At 37.8% G+C, this 22,111-nt stretch overlaps 1 protein-coding gene across 5 annotated transcripts in view; it reads left to right on the top strand.

The window, feature by feature from the left end:
• Positions 1-19,630, top strand: part of strn3 (striatin, calmodulin binding protein 3) — a 196,807-nt gene extending 177,177 nt beyond the window's left edge. For all 5 annotated transcript variants that reach the window (XM_043698050.2, XM_043698049.2, XM_087990043.1 and 2 more), the window contains 7 exons: positions 8,598-8,645; positions 8,950-9,071; positions 13,305-13,472; positions 14,460-14,600; positions 17,372-17,479; positions 17,572-17,658; positions 17,974-19,630. In XM_043698050.2, the coding sequence (XP_043553985.1) occupies positions 8,598-8,645; positions 8,950-9,071; positions 13,305-13,472; positions 14,460-14,600; positions 17,372-17,479; positions 17,572-17,658; positions 17,974-18,143 (844 nt within the window). In that variant the 3' untranslated portion in view covers positions 18,144-19,630. The remainder of the gene's footprint in view (positions 1-8,597; positions 8,646-8,949; positions 9,072-13,304; positions 13,473-14,459; positions 14,601-17,371; positions 17,480-17,571; positions 17,659-17,973) is intronic.
• The last annotated feature ends 2,481 nt before the right edge of the window (positions 19,631-22,111 follow it).

The following is a 22,111-nucleotide window of genomic DNA, read 5'->3' as shown; positions in this document are numbered from 1 at the left end:
ATGACACAAAGTAGAGGGTCCAGCACCGATCCTTGTGGCACTCCACTGGTCACAGGCCTCCAGTTTGAAAAACAACCCTCCACCACCACCCTCTGTCTTCTACCTTTGAGCCAGTTATGTAGCCTTAACTCCTTGTTACTGCCTGCCCCAATAATCCTTGATTCCCAGGTTTATCAAAGTTTCTGTTAACTTTGAAAATCGTTCTCATTCATCAATTCTTTCATGGAATGAGTGTTGTTGACTAGACCAGCTTATTTATTGCTCAAACTTGACTACCCTTAAGGTAGTATTGAGCCACGTTATACAGTTCATGTCGTGCTGAAACAACCACAGTGGTGATAGAGAGTTCCAGGATTTTGATCCAGCAACTGTGAAGGAATAGATAAAACTTCAAGTCAGGATGTTGTATGGCTTAGAGACAAAAGTACAGTTTGTGCTGTGCCCCTATATTTGTCGCCTTTGTCTTTCCAGATTGTATAGGTAGCAAGTTTGGAAGATACTCTCAAAGGAGCTTTGATGGTTTGCAACTTTGCATCTTGTAGATGGTGTCCATTGCTGCCAGTCTGTTACTGGTAAAGAAGTGAATGTTTAAAGCAGTAGATGGAGCACCAATCAAGGATGCTGCTTTTTTCTGAATGGTGTTGAGCTACTTTGGTTTTGTTATAGCTGCATTCATCCAGACAAGTGGAGAGTATTCCAATCATGCTCCTTGCTTGTGCCTTGCAGATGGTGGGCAGACTTCAGGAAGTCAGGTGATGCGTTAATTTCTACAGAGTTCCTAAGCTCTGACCTGCTCTTGTAGCCACAGTATATATCTAATCCAATTCAGTTGCGTGACCAATAGTAATCGTGCACCCTGCTCCATATCAATAATTGAATTCCGAGATAGTAATGCCATTTGAGTGGTGTGTATCTAAAACAAATTGCTGGCAAAACTCAGCAAGTCTTGCACATTCTGTGGGAATAAAGCAAAGTGAATGTTTTAAGTCTGGTGACTCTTCATCAGTCACTGGGCTCAAAACTTTAACTCTGCTCTCTTCCCACAGGTGTGGCGATCTACTGAGTTTCGCTGGCAATTTCTGTTTTAGTTTCAGATCTCCAACATCTACAGTTCTTTATTTTATTTTGAGTGGTATAAATATTGCTTGCTAGTTATCAGCCTGATTGTTATATATGGGCATAATTACTTCAGTATATTGGGATTCTTAAATGGTATGGAACATATCAGGGGATATCTTCACTTTTGACTTCTAATTTAAGGAAGGTTTTTGAAGCAAAACATCAACACTACCCTAGAGAACTACTGCATGGGTGACCTGGGACTGAATGATTGAACCTCTAATAATATACTCATTTTCTAGGTATGACCCCAGCTAGTTGAATCCCCTAATTCCCATTGACTTCTATTTTACTGGAACTCCTGGATATCATAATGTGTCAAATGTTCCTTTTTTTCTCAAGGGTAGTCACTCTTTCCTCCTGGAGTTCATCTCTTTTATCCATGTTTGGACCATGCTGTAATGAGCTCTGGAGCTACATGGCCCTGATCAAACCCAACTGAGCATCAGTGAGCAGGTTATTGTTGTACAAGGGCTACCTGATAGCCAATTTCACCTTCGATTGCCTTGATATTGAGAGTAGCCTTTTTTGCTGGTACTTAGTTGGGTTGAATTTGTTTTGCTTTTTGTGGGCAGTATATACTTGGGCATATTTATCTGTGGCCAGATGTCGGTGTTATAATTATCCTGGAACACCTTGACCAGAGTTGGGTTAGTTCTAAAGTATGTCTTCAGTACCATTGCTAGAATGTTGTCAGGACCCATAAGCTTTGTAATATCTGTTGCTTTCAGCTGTTTATTAATATCTCGTGAAGTGAATCAAATTGACTGAAGATTAGCACCAATGAAGCTGGGGGTCAAGACAGAACATCCACTCAACACTTCTGGCTGAAGGTGGTTGCAAATACATGAGCCACTTATGCTGATGTGCTGAGGATTGAGATTTTTGTGGACCTTTCTGTGGTTAGTTGTTTCATTGTCCATTGCCATTCACAACTGATAGGGCACCAGAGCTTAGATCTCTGTCTATTGTATGCTTTTTTTCCAATTGGTATTGTAGCTTTGCCAGGTTTACCTCATTTTTAGGTATGCCTGGTGCTTCACCATGCATGCCCACCTGCAGTCGTCTTTGAGCCAGAGTTGAACCGTATGTTGATGATACAGTGGGGTGTGGCTGAGGTCAGAGTTTATGGTTGAATACAATTCTACTGATAGTCCACAGTGCCTTATGGATACCCATAGATCTGTTTGAAACTGCTAGACCTGTTTGACATTTGTCCCATTTAGCAACATGAACGTACCGCATGAAATGATTGATGATAAACTGGATGCAAAGACAGGTTTTTGTCTCTGCAAGGACCATAGCGTCACTACTACCAGTTTTGTCATGGACAGCTATATCTGCAAGAGGTTCAGTAGTGGGGATGAGGTCTGTTGGGAGTTCTTTTTACCCTCTTGATTCTTTCAGCACCTGCCACGGGCCCAGTCGAACTGTCATGTTACTCAACAGTCAGCTAGCTCTGATCGTGGTGCTACAGAACCACACTTCATGATGGACATTGAAGTTCCCTGCCCAGAGTATATTTTGTGCCCTTGCCATCCTTTGTCCTTCTTCCAGTTGGTGCTCAACATAGAGGAGTGATGCAGTGTGGGATATTTCATTTGCCTACGTTTGACCTGATGCCAGGAGAATTCGTGGGGATTGAAGTTAATGTTGAGGACTTGCAGAGCAATTCCCACCTACTGTATGCAGTCACGTGTCTGCCAATGGGTCATCACGTACCCAAGGATTTTGATGTTGAGGATATTATCTATCAAGTATAATTCCAAGAGTATGACTTGTCAGGCTGTTACTTGAATGTGAGACAACACTCCCAATTTTGGCACAATCACCAGATGTTGGTAAGGAGGAATTTGCAGAGCCTATAGGGTTTGCAGTGGCATTTTTGTTGGAAGGTTGATGACAGGTGGTAAATTCCGTTTCGTTTCTTTTTGACTTTGTATTCAATGATTCAGACACCACTGATGGGTTAGCCATAGATGAATTGTCTGTGGCTAACCAAGGAATTTAAAGATAGTATCAAATAGAAAGAAATAGCAGAATATAAAAGAAACAAAGAGTAAAAGATTAATAAGGAGAAAGAAGTTGGAGTTTCAGTAAAAGTTGGCTATAAAAATAAAAACACAGTATGAGTTTTAAAAAAGAAATGAATGCTGGTCCTCTCGAGTAAGAGTCTGGGAACTTGGTAATGGAAAGTAAAGAAGTAGCAGGGGATGTCATCAGATATTTTGCACTCACCTCCTGTGTGGATGATGCAAATAACATCCTAGAAATTACTGTGAAAGGAAAGGAGGTGCTTAAAACCATCGCATTGATAGGGAAGGTGTGCAGAGAAAATGATTAGAAATAAAAGTTGATATACCCCTTGATCATGATGGGCTTCTTCATTAAGTGATTACTATTGATTTTCTAAAACTCCCTGGATTCTGGAGTATAACTCATTTTAATCAAAAAAGGAAGGAGACAGAAAGTAGAAAACTACAGACATGCAAACATACATTCTTGTGAAAATACAGGAATCTATTTCTCAGGAATTGAGGGCATTCTGGCTAAGTTTGCAGATGATACAAAGATAGGTAGTGTTGAGGTAGGGAGTTTGTAGAAGGATTTGGACAGGTTAGGAGAGTGGGCAAAGATTTGGCAGATGGAGTACAACGTGGGAAAGTGTGATGTCATGCACTTTGATAAGAAGAATAGAAGCATAGACTATTTTCTAAATGGGGAGAAAATTCACAAGTCTGAAGTGCAGATGGATTGTGAGTTCTCGTCCAGGATTCTCTCAAGGTAAACTTGCAGGTTGAGTCAGTAGTTAGGAAATTGAATGCAAAATTGGCATTTATTTTTAGAGGATTTGAATATAAAAGAAGGGATGAATTTCTGATGCTCTGTAATGCTGCGGTCAGACCACATTTAGAGTATTGTGTGCAGTTTTGGACCCCATATTTCAGGGAAGGATGTACTGGCCCTGGAGCGTGTTCAGAGGAGGTTCACGAGAATGCTTCCAGGAATGGAAAGTTTAATATATGAGGAACATTTGAGGACTGGGTCGGTCTATACTTGGAGTTTAGAAGGATAAAGGGGGATCTAATTGAAACATAGAGAATATTGAATGGCCTGGAGAGAGTGGATGTCAGGAAGATGTTTCCATTGGTAGGAGAGACTAGAACTCGAGGGCACAGCCTTCGAGTAGAGCGAAGGCCTTTTAGGATGGAGATAAGGAAAACTTCTTCAGCCAGAGAATGGTGAATCTATGGAATTCACTGTCACAGAAGGCTGTGGAGGCCAGGTCATTGAGTATATTTAAGATGGTGATGGATTCTTGATTGTCAACGAGATTAAGGGTTACAGTGTGAAAGTGAGAGAATGGGATTGAGAAACCTATCAGCCATAATTGAATGGTGGAGCAGGCTCGATGGCCACATTTATGCTCCTATGTCTTATGGTCTTTTGGCCTTTTATTAAGGAGGATTATAGTGGGACACTTAGAAAATCTCCATGCTGACTTTGCCTGGTGCCATTGTTTTATGAAAGGAAATTGATGTTTGATTAACTCTTTGAAGTCTTTTGCAGAAGTAATACGTAATGTAGATAACGGAAGCCCTTTGGAATTGCATACTTAGTTTCCAGAATGCCTTTGACAGGGTGTCACTTCAAAGTTTATTGTGCAGAATAAGAGCTCTCAGGATTGCATTATAGAGTCTGTCGAGGGTTGGTTACGTAACAGAAAATGGTGAACATAAATTGGTTATTTTTGAGTTAGTAGGCTGTAATAAGCAGGGTGCCATAGGGATAAACTAGATGAAAGAACCAAATGCATAGTTAATGCTAAACTAAATGCTAAATTTGCTGTTGGCACAGTTAGGTAAAGAAGAAATTGTGAAGAGGTTGTGAGGATCCTGCAAAAGGATGTAGATAGGTTAAGTGAGTAAAGGAAAAAGAAATGGCAAATGGAGTATAATGCAAGAAAATGTAATGTCCACTTTGGCAGGAAGAATAGAAAAACTACACCTTATTTAATGGAGAGAGATTGAAAAACTCAGGAGTACAGGGATCTGTGGCTAAGTACACAAAAAGCAGGTATGCAGATACAGCAAGTAATTAGGAGGGCAAATACCATTTATTGCAAGTGGAATGGAATATAGAAATAGATGCTTTGCTACAGTTATATAGGGTGTTGACTGAACCACAGCTGGAATACAGTATGTAGATCTGGTCTCCTTGTTCAAGAAAGGATGTAAATGGATTAGAAGTAGCTCAGAGAGGAATATGAGATGGGAGAGGGGAGCAGGAGGTTTGGGAGCTGGTGGTGTTTCTCTAGCATGGAAATTGTGGACAGGTTGAGTCTCTTTAGTGTTAGAAGAGAATGTTTGCCCTTGTGAGAGAGACTGGAAGTAGAGGAGACAGTTAAAAGTAATGGGTCATCCTTGATAATTGAGAGGCTTTGGAACTCTTCCCCAGAGAGAAATGGAGGCAGCATCAATGAATATTTTTAAGGTATAGATAGGTTCTTTACTAACAAGGGACTCTAAAGCTTATCAGGGGATACACAAAAATGTGGAGTTGAGGCCATACTGAAATCAGCATGATCTTTTTGAATTGTTGAGCAGGCTTGAGTGACTGATTAGCCTGTTCCTGTTCCTAATTTGTGTGTTCATATGGTCTCCAGGAAATAGAGTTCCAAATTGTTACAAACTCTTTGAGAAAGAGCATTCCTTTGTCTTAAATAGGCGATTGCTTATTTTGGGACTATGTCCCCAGTCTTAGATTTCTCCACTAAAAATCATTCCATCATCTACCTTATCAAGGCCCATCAGAATGTTACGATTCAATAAAGTCACCTATCATTCTTCTCATCTCAAATGAGTACAGACTCAAGCTGCGTAATCTTTGCTCACAGGACTGAGCCTAGTGAACCTTCTCTGAAGTGCTACTAATGTCATTATAATTCCACTTAAACAACGGATCCAAATCAGTACACCGTATTCTAAGTGAGGTCTCACCGATAACCTGGACTGTAGCAGCATGACTTCCCTGCTTTCTTCACTAGCCCTCTTGCAATACATGCTAATACTCTATTTGTCTTCCTAATTAATAGCTGCATCTGCATGCTAACTTTTGTTTGATGTATAAAGAGACCCAAATCCCTCTATCGTATTGAATTCTACCCTGCCGGAGTAGGTTATTTTATTCCTCAAGCCTCCATTATCATTTGATAAGAGTAGAGCTGATTTGATTGTGACCTAAATTCTATTTTCCAGTCTATACACGATCCTTTATTAATCAAAATTCTATCTAACTCAAACTTAAAATAATTCAATTAACCTCTATTCACTGTTCTCTGGGGTAGAGTGTTAACAAACTTCTGAGCAAGCGTTTCTCCTCTTCTCTTTCTTAAATGGGCAACCCCTTATTTTTAAATGATAACCAATTCTAGTTTCTCTAATAAGAGAAAGTATCCTCTCATCATTCACTATACCACTAGTCTTATGTTTCAATAAAATACCTCCCCTGTTAATTTATATTCCATTCACCTTACAATATTCTGCGGTCTCACTGCATTTAAATAAAAGCTTTCTTGTTTATTTCTACCAAGGTGTACAAGTTTCTACTTTGTAGTTCATGTGCCATTTTATTGCTGACTCAATTGACCAACTGTATATCTTTCCAAAATGCATAGGTGAAAAAATAATGTTGAGCCGTGTATATCATTCGTATCATGTATTGTTCTTGCTACATTGAAATAAGGCTTGCTCAGTATGTCATTTTGGCAAAATTGAAAACTTTCCTTATTAATGAGTTAAGTTTTTATTCATTGTGCATAAAGAAATCTTTCTTTATGGTGTTATGCTTAGATTTATTGAATATTTTGCCTTTTTCTGTTTTGTCATAAAAGTAAGATATTTGAAATTTCAGAGATTCTATAATATGTTCTGTTACGTTTTTTTGCAATTCATATAATTTTATAGCAATGTTGAAGATTGTTTCTCCTGTGATCTCAGCTGCCTTGGGAATTATATACAGCAATTCTCCATAGTTTGATATCTATATTAAGCAGCTAGAAGATAAGTGTGGAAAACAACTACATACTTAATGTAAAATAAAAACTTCTGATGGTGGAAATCTGAAACGAAGACAAAAAATGTTGGAGGAACTCAACAGGTCTGGCTGAATTTTAGAAAGAGAAACAAGTTAATCTTTTGAGTCCAGTGACCCCTTGTCAGAACTGATAACAGCTAGGAAAGGATAGCATTGATGGTGATGACAATTGGGGTGTGAATAGAGGTAGATGGAGACTGGCCCAGAGAGAGAAAAAAAGGGTTTGACACATAATGAGATGAGTGGTTATAAGCCAAGAGGTAGAGATCTAGGGACGGTTCTATCAAGAAGCGTAAGTGGTTGAAAACGGGTTGATGTGCTTGCAACCCATAAAAACAGTAAATAGATGTTTTGGGGAAGGGTAATGAACATAGAAGAAGGTGTTCACATTCTTAAATTGTTAAACTCAATCGAGTCCTTAAGGTTGCAAGATACTGAGGTGTGAGGGAGGTCTTGTTCCTCCAGCTTGTGTTGAGATCGATAGAGATTCCTGAAGAAGGGCTAATGCCCGAAACGTCGATTCTCCTGTTCCCTAGATGCTGCCTGACCTGCTGCGCTTTTCCAGCAACACATTTCCATCTCTTGAGATCGATAGAGCACTGCAGCAGGCTTGAAACACAAATGTTGGAGCACGGTTCATTGAAGTGGCAGGCAACTGGAAATTCAGGGTTATTTTTAGTTGCTTAATCTCTAAAAAGTACCTTCTTTTGTCCACACTGCCAATCTAGTCGACTATATTCACTGCTCACGTGGTCTACTCTACATTGGGGAGATGAAACACAGACTAGATGACAGCTTTGCCGAACATCTGTGCTCTGTCCGTAAAAGCATGACCCTGAGCTTCCAATTGCCTACCACTTCAACAAACCTCTGTGTTCCCATTGCTAAAATTCTTGTCTTGGGCCTCCTGCAGGGCTCACTGTAATTTGAAGGAACAACACGTCACCTGTCTGGGTTCCTCAGCCTTAAGGACTCAACATGAAGATTAACAATTTCAGAACATGAACACCTTTGTTTGTTCACTCTTCCCCTCTTCTTGTCTTTTATGGGTTGCACCCAGCACAACCAACCCATTTTCTAACACTTACTCTTCTTATTAGCACCCTACCTAGCACTGATCATGATCGCAGCCTATCACAAGTAATCTTTGCTTACCCTTTTTTTCTGTCTCCATATCCTTGATTCAGTCCCCCACTCCATGAATAACAAAAATGCCACACTTTCCCAGCTATTTTCAGTTCTGACATTTACTCAGCTTTTCTCTCCACAGATTCAGCCAAACCTGCTGAGTTTCTCCAGCACTTTCTGTTTTTGTTTTACCGTGTTTTAATTGTAGCAACAAAACTGAATAATATTTGGCTATTACAAATCTGTTCTTTCAGGAGTACCTCATTAGATGTGGAACCAATTTATACATTCAGAGCCCATATGTAAGTAACATCAGTTTTCTAATAGATTATTTTACTATAAAATATCCACCAACACACAATGCAATCCATTTAAAACTATGCAGAAAAATAGAAAAAAATGTCATTGCTTTGTAATTTAACAAAAAATTTTGCAGATCTAAATATTTCTTTATAATTTAACCATTCTAATGAGACAGATTATCTATATCATGTATAATTTGAGTAGTTCAATAATAATTGTCGAGTCAGCAGTTGCTTCTAGTAATGTTCACTTCATAAATTTGATATAGTTCATATTTGTTTCACTGTTTTCTTTTGTTTCTAGTGGACCTGTACTGTCTTTGACAATTAGTTCTAATGGTGAGCAGTGTTTCAGTGGTGGAATTGATGCTACAATACGATGCTGGAACATGCCAAGTCCCAATGTTGATCCATATGATACATATGGTATGTACTAAATGAAAATACTGCTTATTCTTCACTTTTTCAGTAGGCAGTCTTTAAACAGTTTTTGTTTCAAATTCCACAAATGATTCTTTTGAAGATTTAAAATCTTTAATTTCAGTACTTTGATTTTAAACATTGTAAGTGCTTTCATAATAATTTGAATCTAGCATTTATTTATGCACTGTCATGGATATTCCTTGATACACTCCAGTGTATGTTAATTATTCATTAATTTCCTTCCTTATTCTGTGGGTAAAGTCAACATTCAATAGAAGAATATTAAGGGTCATTAAGCTTTTATTCCAAATTATACCCAAAGAGTAAGACCTTACAAGAAATTGGGTCTTCATTTTGTAAATGAATTCCTTCATAGGATAAGATGTAAGCATTGCTGACAAAGTCAGTTTTTAACTGAGTATTCCTAATTTCAATTAAGATGATCGTGGTTGTGAGCTATGTTGCTAAAAACTGAATACCTTTATAGGCAATTTCAGGGAACAGTTGAAGAGTCAGCTACATTACTAGGAATCTGAAGTCACATCCAGACTAGAATAAATGAGTATGGGAGATTCTCTTCCCTTCAGATATTAATTAGCCAGATGAGTTTTTACGGCATGGTCACGATTACTGATGCTAATGGTATATTCCAAATGTATTTAAATAACTGAATTCAAATTTCCCATTTTGAATGTGTACTTATGGCTTTAGATCATAAGTCAGGGCCCTCAAAAATTACTCATTCAGTAAAATAACAATTGATCCATGTTTGTCTTTATACCTTTCATACCTAATTTTGTGAATTTGTCCTGGTGTATAATGTTCCTCCATCATAAGCTAAGGCCCATGTATACTCAAGCTGTCCATAAGACAGGAGAAAGTGAGGTCTGCAGATGCTGGAGATCAAAGTTGAAACTTTATTGCTGGAACAGCACAGCAGGTCAGGCAGCATCCAGGGAACAGGAGATTCGACGTTTCGGGCACAGGCCCTTCTTCAGGAATGAAGAAGGGCCTGTGCCCGAAACGTCGAATCTCCTGTTCCCTGGATGCTGCCTGACCTGCTGTGCTGTTCCAGCAATAAAGTTTCAACTGTCCATAAGACATAGGAGCAGAAGTAGGCTGTTCAGCCCATCGAGCATAATCTTCTGTTAAGTGAGGTCATGGCTGATCTGAAAATCTTCAACTCCACTTTCTTGCCTTTTCCCCTTAAACTTTGAGTCCCTTACCGATTTAAAATCTCTCCGCCTTAGGTATAGTTATTGAGTCAGCCCTCTTTGGTAAAGAATTTCACAAATCCACAACCCTTTAAGAAAAGAAATTCCTCTTCGACTCTGACCTTCTCCTGAATGCTTGCCCTTTGATCTTAGACTCTCCCACTAGAGGAAACAACTTTTCCACATTTACCTTGTCAAATCCTCGAAGAATCTTGGAGGAAGTGAGGACTGCAGATGCTGGAGATCAGAGTCGAGAGTGTAGTGCTGGAAAAGCACAGCAGGTCAGGCAGCATCCCAGGAGCAGGAGAATCAAAGTCTCAGGCATAAGCCCTTCATAGGCATGAGACGTTTCTGAATGAGACATTCCTGATGAAGGGTGTATGCCTAAAATATCAATTCTCCTCCTTCTTGGATGCTGCCTGACCTGCTGTGCTTGTCCAGCATTACGCTGTCACCTCTAAGAATCTTTTATGTATCAGTAAGGTTGCCTCTCGTTCTTCTATATTCAATGAATACAGCCCCAATCTATTAAACTTCTCATAAGACAGTTCTTCCAAACCTGGTATCATCCTTGGGAACTTTCTCTCGACTAGCTCCAGTGCCAGTATATATCACCTTAGGTAAGGGGCCCAGAACAGTTTACAGTATTCCAGTTGTGGTCTTATATTGCTTTAGCAAAATCCACCCCGCTTTTATACTGCATTACTTTTGAAATAAAGGCCAACGTTCCATTGCCTTCTGTTACAACACAACTTAAGCCCTCCTGCTTAATTTAAACCAGCCACACAGAAAAGATTTATCTCCTGCAAATTCAAGAGGCCGAGAACTATTTAAAGTAAAAGTTAACAACTTCATTTCTTAAAGTATGACAGAGAATAATTAACTAATAACTATTTACAACCTCTTCCTCTCACCTATCTTTTACCTTTCCCTTCTATAATACTAGTCCAATAAACCTCCCCCCACCCCGATTAAGATTTGCCAAAAATTCAAATTTTCAAAACCAGCCAGACATCAAATCTTCTCTTCCTCTGTCGTCTTTTCTTCTTGGGGATTTCTGTTTCACAGGTCACTGATCGAGCAAGGTACCTTTAAGAGAGCTATTTTTCGGACAGTCTCTACGTGCTGGTAGCTTGGCAGTTCTCCTCCTAACTGTTCAATTTTCCCCGGTCCTATCCCTCCAAAGCATCAGGTTGTGTTGTTGGCTTTTAAGATTGTCAATATACTAAATTCAAACTTGATTGCAATTTGGTATTTTTTGGGGTATAATTTAAACTGACTGGCTTAATTCAAATTTGTTTTTGTCTCCCAGCAACCAGCTACCCTAGCTACCCCAATAGCTGGACCACATGTTACATTGTATCTTGTTGAGAACACTAGTTTTGCTAGTTAGTTTTGCTAGCTTTTAACTCTCTTAAAGGCACAGTACACCCACATCCTCATAACACTTCTCAGTTACCTTTTGAACTTTGGTGCTAGCTTTTTTGTGATTCCTGGATGAGAACTTTAAAATCCCTCTGACATATAGCTTTATATAGTCTTTCTCCATTTAAATGATATTTAGCTCCTCTATTCTTCCTACCAAAGTGCTTAACTTCACATTTCACACTTTATATTCCATTTGCCAACTTTTTGCCCACTAGCTTAATCTGTAATTTCTTCTGCAGACCTGTGCCATCCGCAGACTTGGTTACAGTGCATTCATTTTCCTCATCCAAATCATTAATATATCATTAATGTAAGTAATTGTAACCCCAGCACTGATCCCTGAGACGCACTGCTACAGTTGCCAACCTGAAAATGTAAAATTTAAAAACAGTTACTTTTTGTTTCCATTAATCATGTCATCTGGTTGAAAATTAGTTTGTTAATTAATTTATTTTGGTAGCCTTTAATAAATACTGCCCATTTAGAGACATATTCACCACAGTGAAAAGCTGATCAAATGATTTCAGTGTGTTGAACACTTAGGAGACCATAGTAGCTAGTGCCATATTAAAGGTATTACATGTACGAAGAAGCTAGATTGGAAATGCAGAGCTGTGTCAAGGTGTAGAAAGATGGGAGCAGAATGACAATCACTGTCAAATTGCCACTCTGTTCCTACCTTTCTCCACCCTGACACAGCTCTGCATTTCCAAACCTAACTTCTTCGTACATATAATGCCTTTCCTTTCGATGGCAGTAGCTACTGTGGTCTCCTAAGTGTTCAACAGACAAATCATTTAAACAATCTTTTATCGTGGTTAATGTGTTTAAAGATGGGATAGGGAGGTGGGTTTGAGATGCAAAGTCTTGTAAGGTTAGTGGTGATAGATGGGGATGTCAGGTGGTGGAACCTAGAAAGATTGGGTAGGGAGTATCTATAGGTACTTTGATTTGAATCAGGAGTTTCTGCCTGCTACTTTCTAGATAGTTCAGATAAGTAATTCAAAAATGTCTGAAGTCTCCAAAAGTCAAAGACCTTTTTTAGTGTACTGATGAGCAGGAGAATTGTTCATTGAAAGCTCAAACTTAACTGAAAATGCCCAGAGTCATTGCAGTGAGACTTCTGTGATGGCCCGGCACTTACCTTGGGCCTTATGACCTAACTTTGTTGATCCAGAGTCCAGAAGATCAGGCATAAGGCCCAAGATGTGCACCCATATCAATTACCTTTTGTAAAAGAATTCCAATATTGCCCTTATAATGTACTAAGTTAGCACTGATAATCAAATCAGCTGATTGAATCATAAGGACCCACCATATGCTGCAGCATGATCAAAAGAGAGAATATGCATTAAATCATTGTAGACCATACTATACTGTCAAGTGCTTTCTGAATTAGTTATGCGCCACTACTGAAATGGTAAATTAGTATAATGTATTTTTGTCGGAAACTAACTTAGCTTCTACTTTGCGATTTTCCCTTGTAATTCATCTGGAGACTGTATTGCAAATAGTAGAATACATGATGTATGAGGAAATGTTAAAGAACCAGGAGCACCTCAAAATTGACTATTTGTTTCATATTTATCTACAGATCCAAGTGTCCTATCAAATACATTGGTGGCACACACAAATGCAGTATGGGGTCTTTCATTTAGTGGAATAAAGAACCGGTTGCTGTCTTGTTCAGCAGATGGCACTATTCGGTTATGGAACCCAACTGAGAAGTCACCTTGCCTTAGTACTTACAATGTAGACGGGGGTAAGTATAGCGATGTTATTGAATTTAACAGATTTTTTTTATAGTAATGCCTCTTTCTGTCTTTCGAAATAGCAAAATACAGGGTTTTATTTCAACATTTTGCTGAGGTTGGTTCAGTTGTGAAAAGGCTAGTAAGCTTGGATTCTGGTTTATGAGAAGAACAATGTGAGGATTAAACTCAAAGTTAAATTCATTCTGTAAATCCTGTGCAAAGCGTAAGTGAGGATTAAAGATGCAACCATATTGCTCCTTAGTAAATGAGAATGAACCATAAGCCACTGGTAACTGGTTCCTATTTAAAGTAACGCATTGTAAACACAATCCGTGTTCCTGCCCTGTGCAGAAGCTATTTTTTTCCTAAAGAACTTTAAAAATTATAGTTGAAATTATAGAATAATTACTAAGGATTTGTCTGGAAAGGATATCTTGTTATCATTGCAGATTTGTCACGAGCTACTGTAGTAGCAGTGGAATATTTATTTGTTATAATTTATACTTGGAACAAGAAAGGACCATGGCATTTGTGCATTTGGCCCCCTTTCTATTGTGCTTCATAGTGGTATATCAGCATCCCTCCTCCCATTTCTTAGAATTAACAAGTGGTATATTTGTGGCATAAGATTCTGCAATGTATTGTGTAATGTGTAAATAATGTTAGAAAACCTGATGTTCTGCAGGCAAATTTGAATGTATTCCGGTTAGATTTGCTTCATCTGAAGTTTGTGCTTATAAGAGGCATGTTTCAAGCACTTTCTTGTCAGGTAGAGAAAGATTAGATGTGGAATAAAACTTCATTTATTCAAATATGCCTGAGTAGCCTTAATGTCATTAATACATTATACTATCTGCTCCACTGTAAACTCGCTGCTTTAAAAATCTAAATTGTCTATTTACTGCTAAGCCAATGGCAGTTTTATGCAGTTTGTACAGTTAATATTTCTAAAGATTATCAAATATGTGATTACTGTGCTTTAACTAACATTTCAGAAAATGGAATCCCTACATCAGTTGACTTTGTAGGTGCTGATCCTGCGCACATTTTGGGTTCCTTTAATAGTGGCAACACAGTCATTTATGATATTGAAACTTCTCAGCCTTTAGTGATGTTGGCATCGCAGGTAGACGCCGGTGAGTTGTATGAAAATATTGTTTAAAAATTTGTGTTAAATCTATTTATTACAAAACAAAATAGTGAAGTTATCAATGTTTCAGCTTGCTACTTGATAATCCATGAAGAGAATCTTCTTGAATTCCATCTTTTTTTAACCCACCCATCCATTACCTGCCTAAAATGTTCTTAGTGACAAATTGCTATGAAACTGTATACTCATACATGAAGATTTGTTCATTCATCATATCAGTTCTTCTCCTGACTGGTTCATTGTCTTATTTATTCATGTGAACTCTGCCTTCTTGCTATGTTTTTTTACTGTGGTTTGCCTGTGTTTTATAAATTGAAATAAAATCAGAGCTTGGGTTGACTTCACATTTCAACATGCGGGGCAGCACTGTGGCGCAATGGTTAGCACTGCTGCCTCACAGCACCAGAGACCCGGGTTCAATTCCTACCTCTGGCAACTGTCTGTTTGGAGTTTGCACATTCTCCCCGTGTCTACGTGGGTTTCCTTCGGGTGCTCCGGTTTCCTCCCACAATCCAAAGATGTGCAGGTCCGGTGAATTGGCCATGCTAAATTGCCCATAGTGTTATGTGGCTTCGTCAGGGGTAAATGTCTGGGTCTGGGTGGGTTACTCTTCGGAGGGTTGGTGTGGGAACGCTGCTATTTTTGTTTCCTTTGTGTGTGTGTTATTTCACAAAGTTGGCCACCTGATTGTTATTTCTCTAATGTCAGTCGATCAAAATTTTTATTTGGTTATGCAAAAGAAAAACAGTGTGTTCAAGTTGTGAAACAAATTGATGTACTTTGTTGTTCTTTGCAAATTCAAAAGCTAGATTTGCATCTGTCCATAGGAGTTAAAGACAAACAAGCATATTTTAAATGAACAGATAATTATCAGTATTGTTACTCCTTCAGTCCTTTTCCTAGCATGTAAATTTAGATTCTGCGTCATATACTGGTCCCTGAACAAAAAACAAGGTAGATGGCCTGAATCTAAGCCAGTACTGCTTCTGGGAGGAGTGGAGAGAGGCAGGAAGACCTTGCAATCTTCTGGGCAAGATAGTTTACTGCTTCCTTGTATTAGTGTGTTTCATTCACTATCCACTGCCTTTACCCTATTGCTACTCCCAATTTAGAATACAGAGATTATCACTGACAGACGTGAAAAGATAGTAATGATAGTGAGAGTAGCAATTCATAAGACGCAGAAGTAGACCGTTCAAGGCAACAATTCTGCTCTGCCATTCAATGAGATCGTAGCTGATGTGATAATCCTCAACCCCACCTTCCTGCTTTTTCCCATAACTTTATTGAATAAATATATTCCAGGCTGAGAGACAGAGATTTTTAATGACCCAGCCTTTCCAGCCCGTGCAGAAATTCTTTCTCACTGCTGTCTTAAATGGACAACTCCTTATTCTGCCTTCTGGTCCTGGATTCTCCCATTGAAGAAAGCAATCTCTGAGCATCTATCCTGTAGAGCTCCCAATGTGTTTCAACCAAGTCATTCTTCTGAACTTGAGTGAATACTGGACCAAGCTACTCAACCTACCTCCTCATAAAACAATCCCTCCATTCTCAGGTTCAACCTGATGAATTTTCTCTGGATTGTCTCCAATGTCAGTGTATTTTTCCTGAGACAAGAGGATCAAAACTGGCCCGTGTTTTAGCTGTGGTCTGACTAGTGCCTTGTATTTTTTGGGCAACACTACCCTATTTATATGCTCCATTCTTTACAAAATAAAGGGCAACATTCCATTTACCTTCAACATTGCTTTCTGAACTTGTGTGCTGGATTTTTCTACATCAGGCAAAATGACTCCCAAATCTCTGTTTGCTGCAGTTTTCTATATTCTTCCTTAATTTAAATAGTATTCAGTTCCTCAAGGTGGGTGGGGGGCAGAATTTGTTAACCTCTAGGCTGCTACTGAAACTTAGCTTTATTTTAGATTACCTATAGTATGGTAACAGGCTCATCGGCCCAACAAGTTCACACCGACCCTCCGAAGAATAACCCATCCAGACCCATTCCCCTACCCTATATTTAACCCTGACTATGGGCAATTTAGCATGGCTAGTTCCAATGTAAAAAGATAGTTATGATTCATAGATTCAGTTGAACTTGTTTAGTTTGTCAAACTTTTTTCACATCTATAGTAATAATTGTGTTGATATCTATACACTTTAAAAATTTGTTCATTACTCATTCATTTTTTTTCAATAATTCAACTTGTGCATCCGTTTTATCACCACCTCAGTGTTGTTCATTGTATATGTCTCACATAACAGACAACCTAATTGTCAATACCTATAAAAAATACATATGGTGACATATAATATATCACGTCAGTCACCCTGTCTCCTATAGATGAAGAAATGCTAGTCCCTGTGGATATGAGCAGCAGGAAGCTCATTTAATTTAACATTTCAAAGCCCTTCTCAGAATCGTCATCAACCAAAATGTGATACGGAATCACGTAGGAGATCTTAATACAAATTATCAAAATACAAAAGGTTTGAAAGAACCTCGTAATGGATTAGAAGGAAGGAAAGAAGCAGTTCAGGTTTCAAAGGAAATTTCAGTACTTAGCGCCTGAGCATTGGCACTTAATTTTCAGAGCTATGATCGTTTAATTATTGTTAAGTTGTGCTATTTCCATTCCATCAAACTTTTAATCAGCAAATTCCTGAAATGGCTAAATAATTGTTGCACAGTTTTAGTGTGAATGTTTGCTGACTAATATGATTTTCATCAGCTTTTTCCATACTTTGTGTACACAGCTTCTCCTTTAGCCAATCAGATTAATAGAGTTGTCAGCCATCCCACATTGCCTGTGACCATCACGGCTCATGAAGATAGACATATTAAGTTTTTTGATAATAAAACGGGTAAGTAATACCAAGTTATTGAAAACTGTGAACAATATTATTGTAAAGTTACAGGATCACCTGGCTTAACTATAAATAATTTTGTAATTTAGGTAAATTGATCCATGCTATGGTCGCTCACCTGGATGCTGTTACTAGTCTGGCAGTAGATCCTAATGGAATCTACTTGATGTCTGGAAGTATGTAGCTGCTTTCTTTAATTAAATGTTTGTAATAAATTGATCTTCAGCTGGTTGTATTTTTGTTTGCTCTATCTAGACAACTTTTAAGACAGAATGAATAACTTAGCAAAAGATTCAACAAATCCACAGTTTCAAAAACTATTTAATTTACAATTAATGTTCAATTAAGTAATAATGAGTTACTGGAATGTTTGACTTGGGGAGAAATTTTAAAGTAGATGACTAGAAAATTAGATTAATATTATCAGTAATTGACATTAATGTTGCTTTATAATTGAAATATTAACCTGACCCTTTTTTAAATTGTATCAGGTCATGACTGTTCTATACGTCTGTGGAACCTGGATAGCAAGACATGTGTTCAAGAAATTACTGCTCATCGGAAAAAATGTGATGAATCTATTTATGACGTAGCTTTCCATCCATCAAAAGCATACATTGCTAGTGCAGGAGCTGATGCCCTAGCCAAAGTATTTGTGTAACAATTGCTAAAATATTTTTGCCCCATCATAGCAGGTGAGCTGGAAATGAACAGGAATTGCTTCACTGCCATTAGTAACCTGGTTATTATGTAACACTAAGTACTACTCTGTTCTGCCTGGGCAATGCTCTTCCTGATAGATGATCATAGGCAGGTGTCTTGTGGCCAAGTATCACCAAATCCTTGAATAACGTCAGGCAAAACCATTTAACTGTAATTACTGTATCTAAAATAAAACACCAGTATTTGTAGCCTTGACTGGATTTGAACTGATCTACTTTACTGTAATGTAGATGTTTTCAACGTTATGTGGAAGTTACTCTTACAACAGTAAATACTTTGGACTCTTGTGTCCTGCCTTATGGTTGGGATTGTGGTGCAATGGTGGGCAGTGAACTTACAACTAAACCATTGAATGTCATCTTCAATTCCTTTTATTGATTTTCCAACATCAACATACTTTTAGTCGACTTTAAGCATTAAAAAAATTAAATATATTTTAACCTTTGTTTTACAGAACTTTTGACAGGATGTCTAGTTTTTATAAGTCTTTTGTATAATTTTCCTGTCAGAATAATGTTTCAAATAGGGTTAATACTGAAATGTTTGATTTGGTTACAACCCAATCAAACCATCCTCACTGACCCACTATTATGTAACTACATTCTTCCCTTGCCCAAATTAAAATCCTCAGTAAATCCTTCCATATGGATGCTATTTTAACATCACTATAAAAGCTGTTAAGTGTAATCATTGAAAACTGTAAATGTGTTGCGATGAAACACAGGGGGTTTAATACCCGCAATTAACTCTTTTAAAAAAAATTGCAGCATCCTATCACTATGTGATATTTTGTACATCTTACTGTATTTACAAGTTTATTTATCAAGGGTTAACCATCTTAATGCTATTGGCCTACTGTTATTTATTTCATTTTTCTGTTGGTCTTTATATCCCTCATGTTTTGTGTGTGTTATTGAGTCCTGTATATCTTTGTCTAGCATGGGACTTTTACAAAAGACTAGAGCGCTCTCAATATAGGTTTAAAATGGAACACTGTTTATATTACAGCCCAGGATTTCCTGTCAGATTACTTGCTTTAGGGGCTTCACCCTAATCCTGTGTAACTGAAAAATTTGTGTGAATTCTGGAGTGAAAAGGTTTTATTTTGGATTAAATATAGAATATTGAAATAGCCAAATCAAGATTCAGAAATCTGCTGTGTTTGGTCTAGCTATCCCAGCTTTACAAAGTGCTTCAGTTAATGGTGTAACTAAACAATTTGTTTGTGTAATGCATGATTAATACAATAAAGTATTTTTTCTAGTCTTCCACAGATTTCTGATGAGTTTGCAAGTTCTGATGAGTTTTGTAAGGTTTTGTTTTACAATACATGATTAAGTAAATTTTTAATATTGTACCACATAGCTAATTACAGCTGTTTAAAAGTAATGTATATAAAATGCATATAATAAATATTAAATGGTGTACCTGTAAGCTAGCGTTTGTTATATTACTTGAGTTGTATAGCTTCAAAAATGTTTTGTTTTGTGGAAGCCAAAATATCCTTAATAGTTCAAAATATGTAAAATAAGATTTACATTGAAGTTATGTCCATCGTTTTATCATTTATCTATTTAGAAAAGGGATTTGTATTTTTTTAAAGCCTTTGGGGTATAACTGCATTGTCCTTTAGTAAAATGGCATTTTCTACATAATTGTTGGAAGTATAAAGTATAACATTCATTTAATCTAAATTTAAAATATACATTTGAGCCATAGCATTTTGAATTTGTCATCTAAAATCCTTGCACAAATTTCCAAAACCCTTCTGGTTTTTGTTTCGAAGAATGTAAGCACGCAATATGTATTTTTCAAATATGAATGAACGATCTAATCTTTGGTAAGGAGTCATTATTAAAATATCAGGTGTGTAACTTACTGTGAAAATAACTTCCTTACAGGTTATGATTTGGAGATGCCGGTGTTGGACGGGGGTGTACAAAGTTAAAAATCACACAATACCAGGTTATAGTCCAACAGGTTTAATTGGAAGCACAACAGCTTTTGGAGCGTCGCTCCTTCATCAGGTGATTCACAAGGAGTGGTGCTCCGAAAGCTAGTGTGCTTCCAATTAAACCTGTTGGACGGTTGTGAGATTTTTAACTCCTTACAGGTTAGTAGATTTAGCTGGTGAACATCAGATAAAATTTAATCCACAGAAATAGAGATGAAAATTTTTAGAGGAAGAATAAGTCAAAAAAATGATGTAAACACTTAATGATTCAAATTTAAAAGGAATTTAAATTTAAAAGCAAAGAAATGTTAAAATTCATAAGGGGCACATTGATAAAGCTACTAAAGATGTTGTGTAAGGAATTCTCTGTTTTATTATAGTGCCAAAGTAAAAAAGTAATGCCAAGCCTTTGTAAATAATTATTTAAATTCTTGTTACTGCTTGATTTCAATTTTACTTTTACTCAGTGAAGACTGCAAGTCTATGGATAAGGTGCAGAAGAGATTGACACAGATTATGCCAGGGTGAAGATAGTACCTTTTATTAGAAGTAGGGTGATTAGAGATGCTGAAAATCATACAGTTTCGTGGTAAGGTAAATAGGGCAAACTATTTCATTGGTTAGTGAGTCCCTGAATAGAGGATATAATTGAATGTTGAATGAGCTAACAGAAATAACTGCAGAAACAGAATTTTAGTCTTTAGAAAGGTATAGTAATTCTAAAAAGAAAATATTCTCAGGAATAACAGTTCCTTTGCTGAAATGGCGATCCTAGGAGGAGGCAGTGACAGCAATGCAAGCCAGAACAAGGTACCAGCTGCTTCACTGGTAGGCCCAGTTCTGGCAGCTTCAGCGGCGGCTACATTGCTGAGTTCGTCCCAGTACAGGCACATGGCAGCGACATCAATGATGGCAAGGTGGCACTGACAAATGGCAACACTTTCAGTAGCAGTGAGACTCAAGGACATGTCTGGGCCCAGGTACTTGGTGACGGTGGCATTCCGGCTGTGGCAGCATACGGGGACTCTAGGCATCTGAGTGCTCTCAGACTGTGGGATGGATATGTTGTTCTGTTTTCTGGCGGAGAGAACTCATGGCGGAGACATTGGAATGATCTGGATTTTATTTTTAACTGCTTCGTTTATTATTGCCTTTGTTTTTAATCGTGTCTTTTGAGACTAAGATGGCGCTGCAAAATGGCGACTTTGTACACTATTCACTGTACTCCTGTATTCCTGTACTCAAGTACACGTGACAATAAAATTTAAAGATCTAAGATCTAAACAAGGTCCATCAATTAACCAACAGAAGCAAGCCACGCGATTTCACATTCTTCAACAAGAAATGGCAGATGGAGTTTAATTTAGATAAATGAGGTGTTGCATTTTGGTAAGGCAAACTAGGGCAGGACTTATGCCTCTTGTTTATACCATTATCTGTATATGTGTAAGGTGAGAGGGGAAAGATTTAAAAAAAAGACTTGGGGGGCAACTTTTTCACATGTGTTTTGCATGTATGGAACGAGCCGCCAGAGGAAATGGTGGAGGCTGGTACATTTACAGCATTTAAAAGGCATCTGGATGGGTATATGAATAGAAAGGGTTTAGAGGGATATGGACTAATTGCTGGCAAATAGGACTAGGTCAGATTGGGACGTCTGGCCAGCATGGACAAGTTGGACTAAAGAGTCTGTTTCCATGCTGTATGACTATGAAAGTATATTTCATTTTTTCAAGATATATAGTAAACAGTTTATCATCAAAATTATTGATAGTTTGAATCCAGTTTTAATTCTCTTCCACTAGCATCCCTAGCTCCACCCCTGAAAGATCCCTTATTTTACAAAATCTTGGAGATTCACTCACCTTTACAGGGACTAACCCAAAAGATTTGACACAGCTTGCTGAAATTTCTTTCTCGTTAATACTCCAGCTATTAGTTTGGTTACAAAC

The sequence above is a fragment of the Chiloscyllium plagiosum genome, unplaced genomic scaffold (genome assembly GCF_037043375.1).
Source record: "Chiloscyllium plagiosum isolate Xiang-an unplaced genomic scaffold, Cpla_swu_hap1 HiC_scaffold_8, whole genome shotgun sequence".
NCBI classification, from domain to species: domain Eukaryota; kingdom Metazoa; phylum Chordata; class Chondrichthyes; order Orectolobiformes; family Hemiscylliidae; genus Chiloscyllium; species Chiloscyllium plagiosum.
This window is presented reverse-complemented; position numbering and strand designations above follow the sequence as displayed.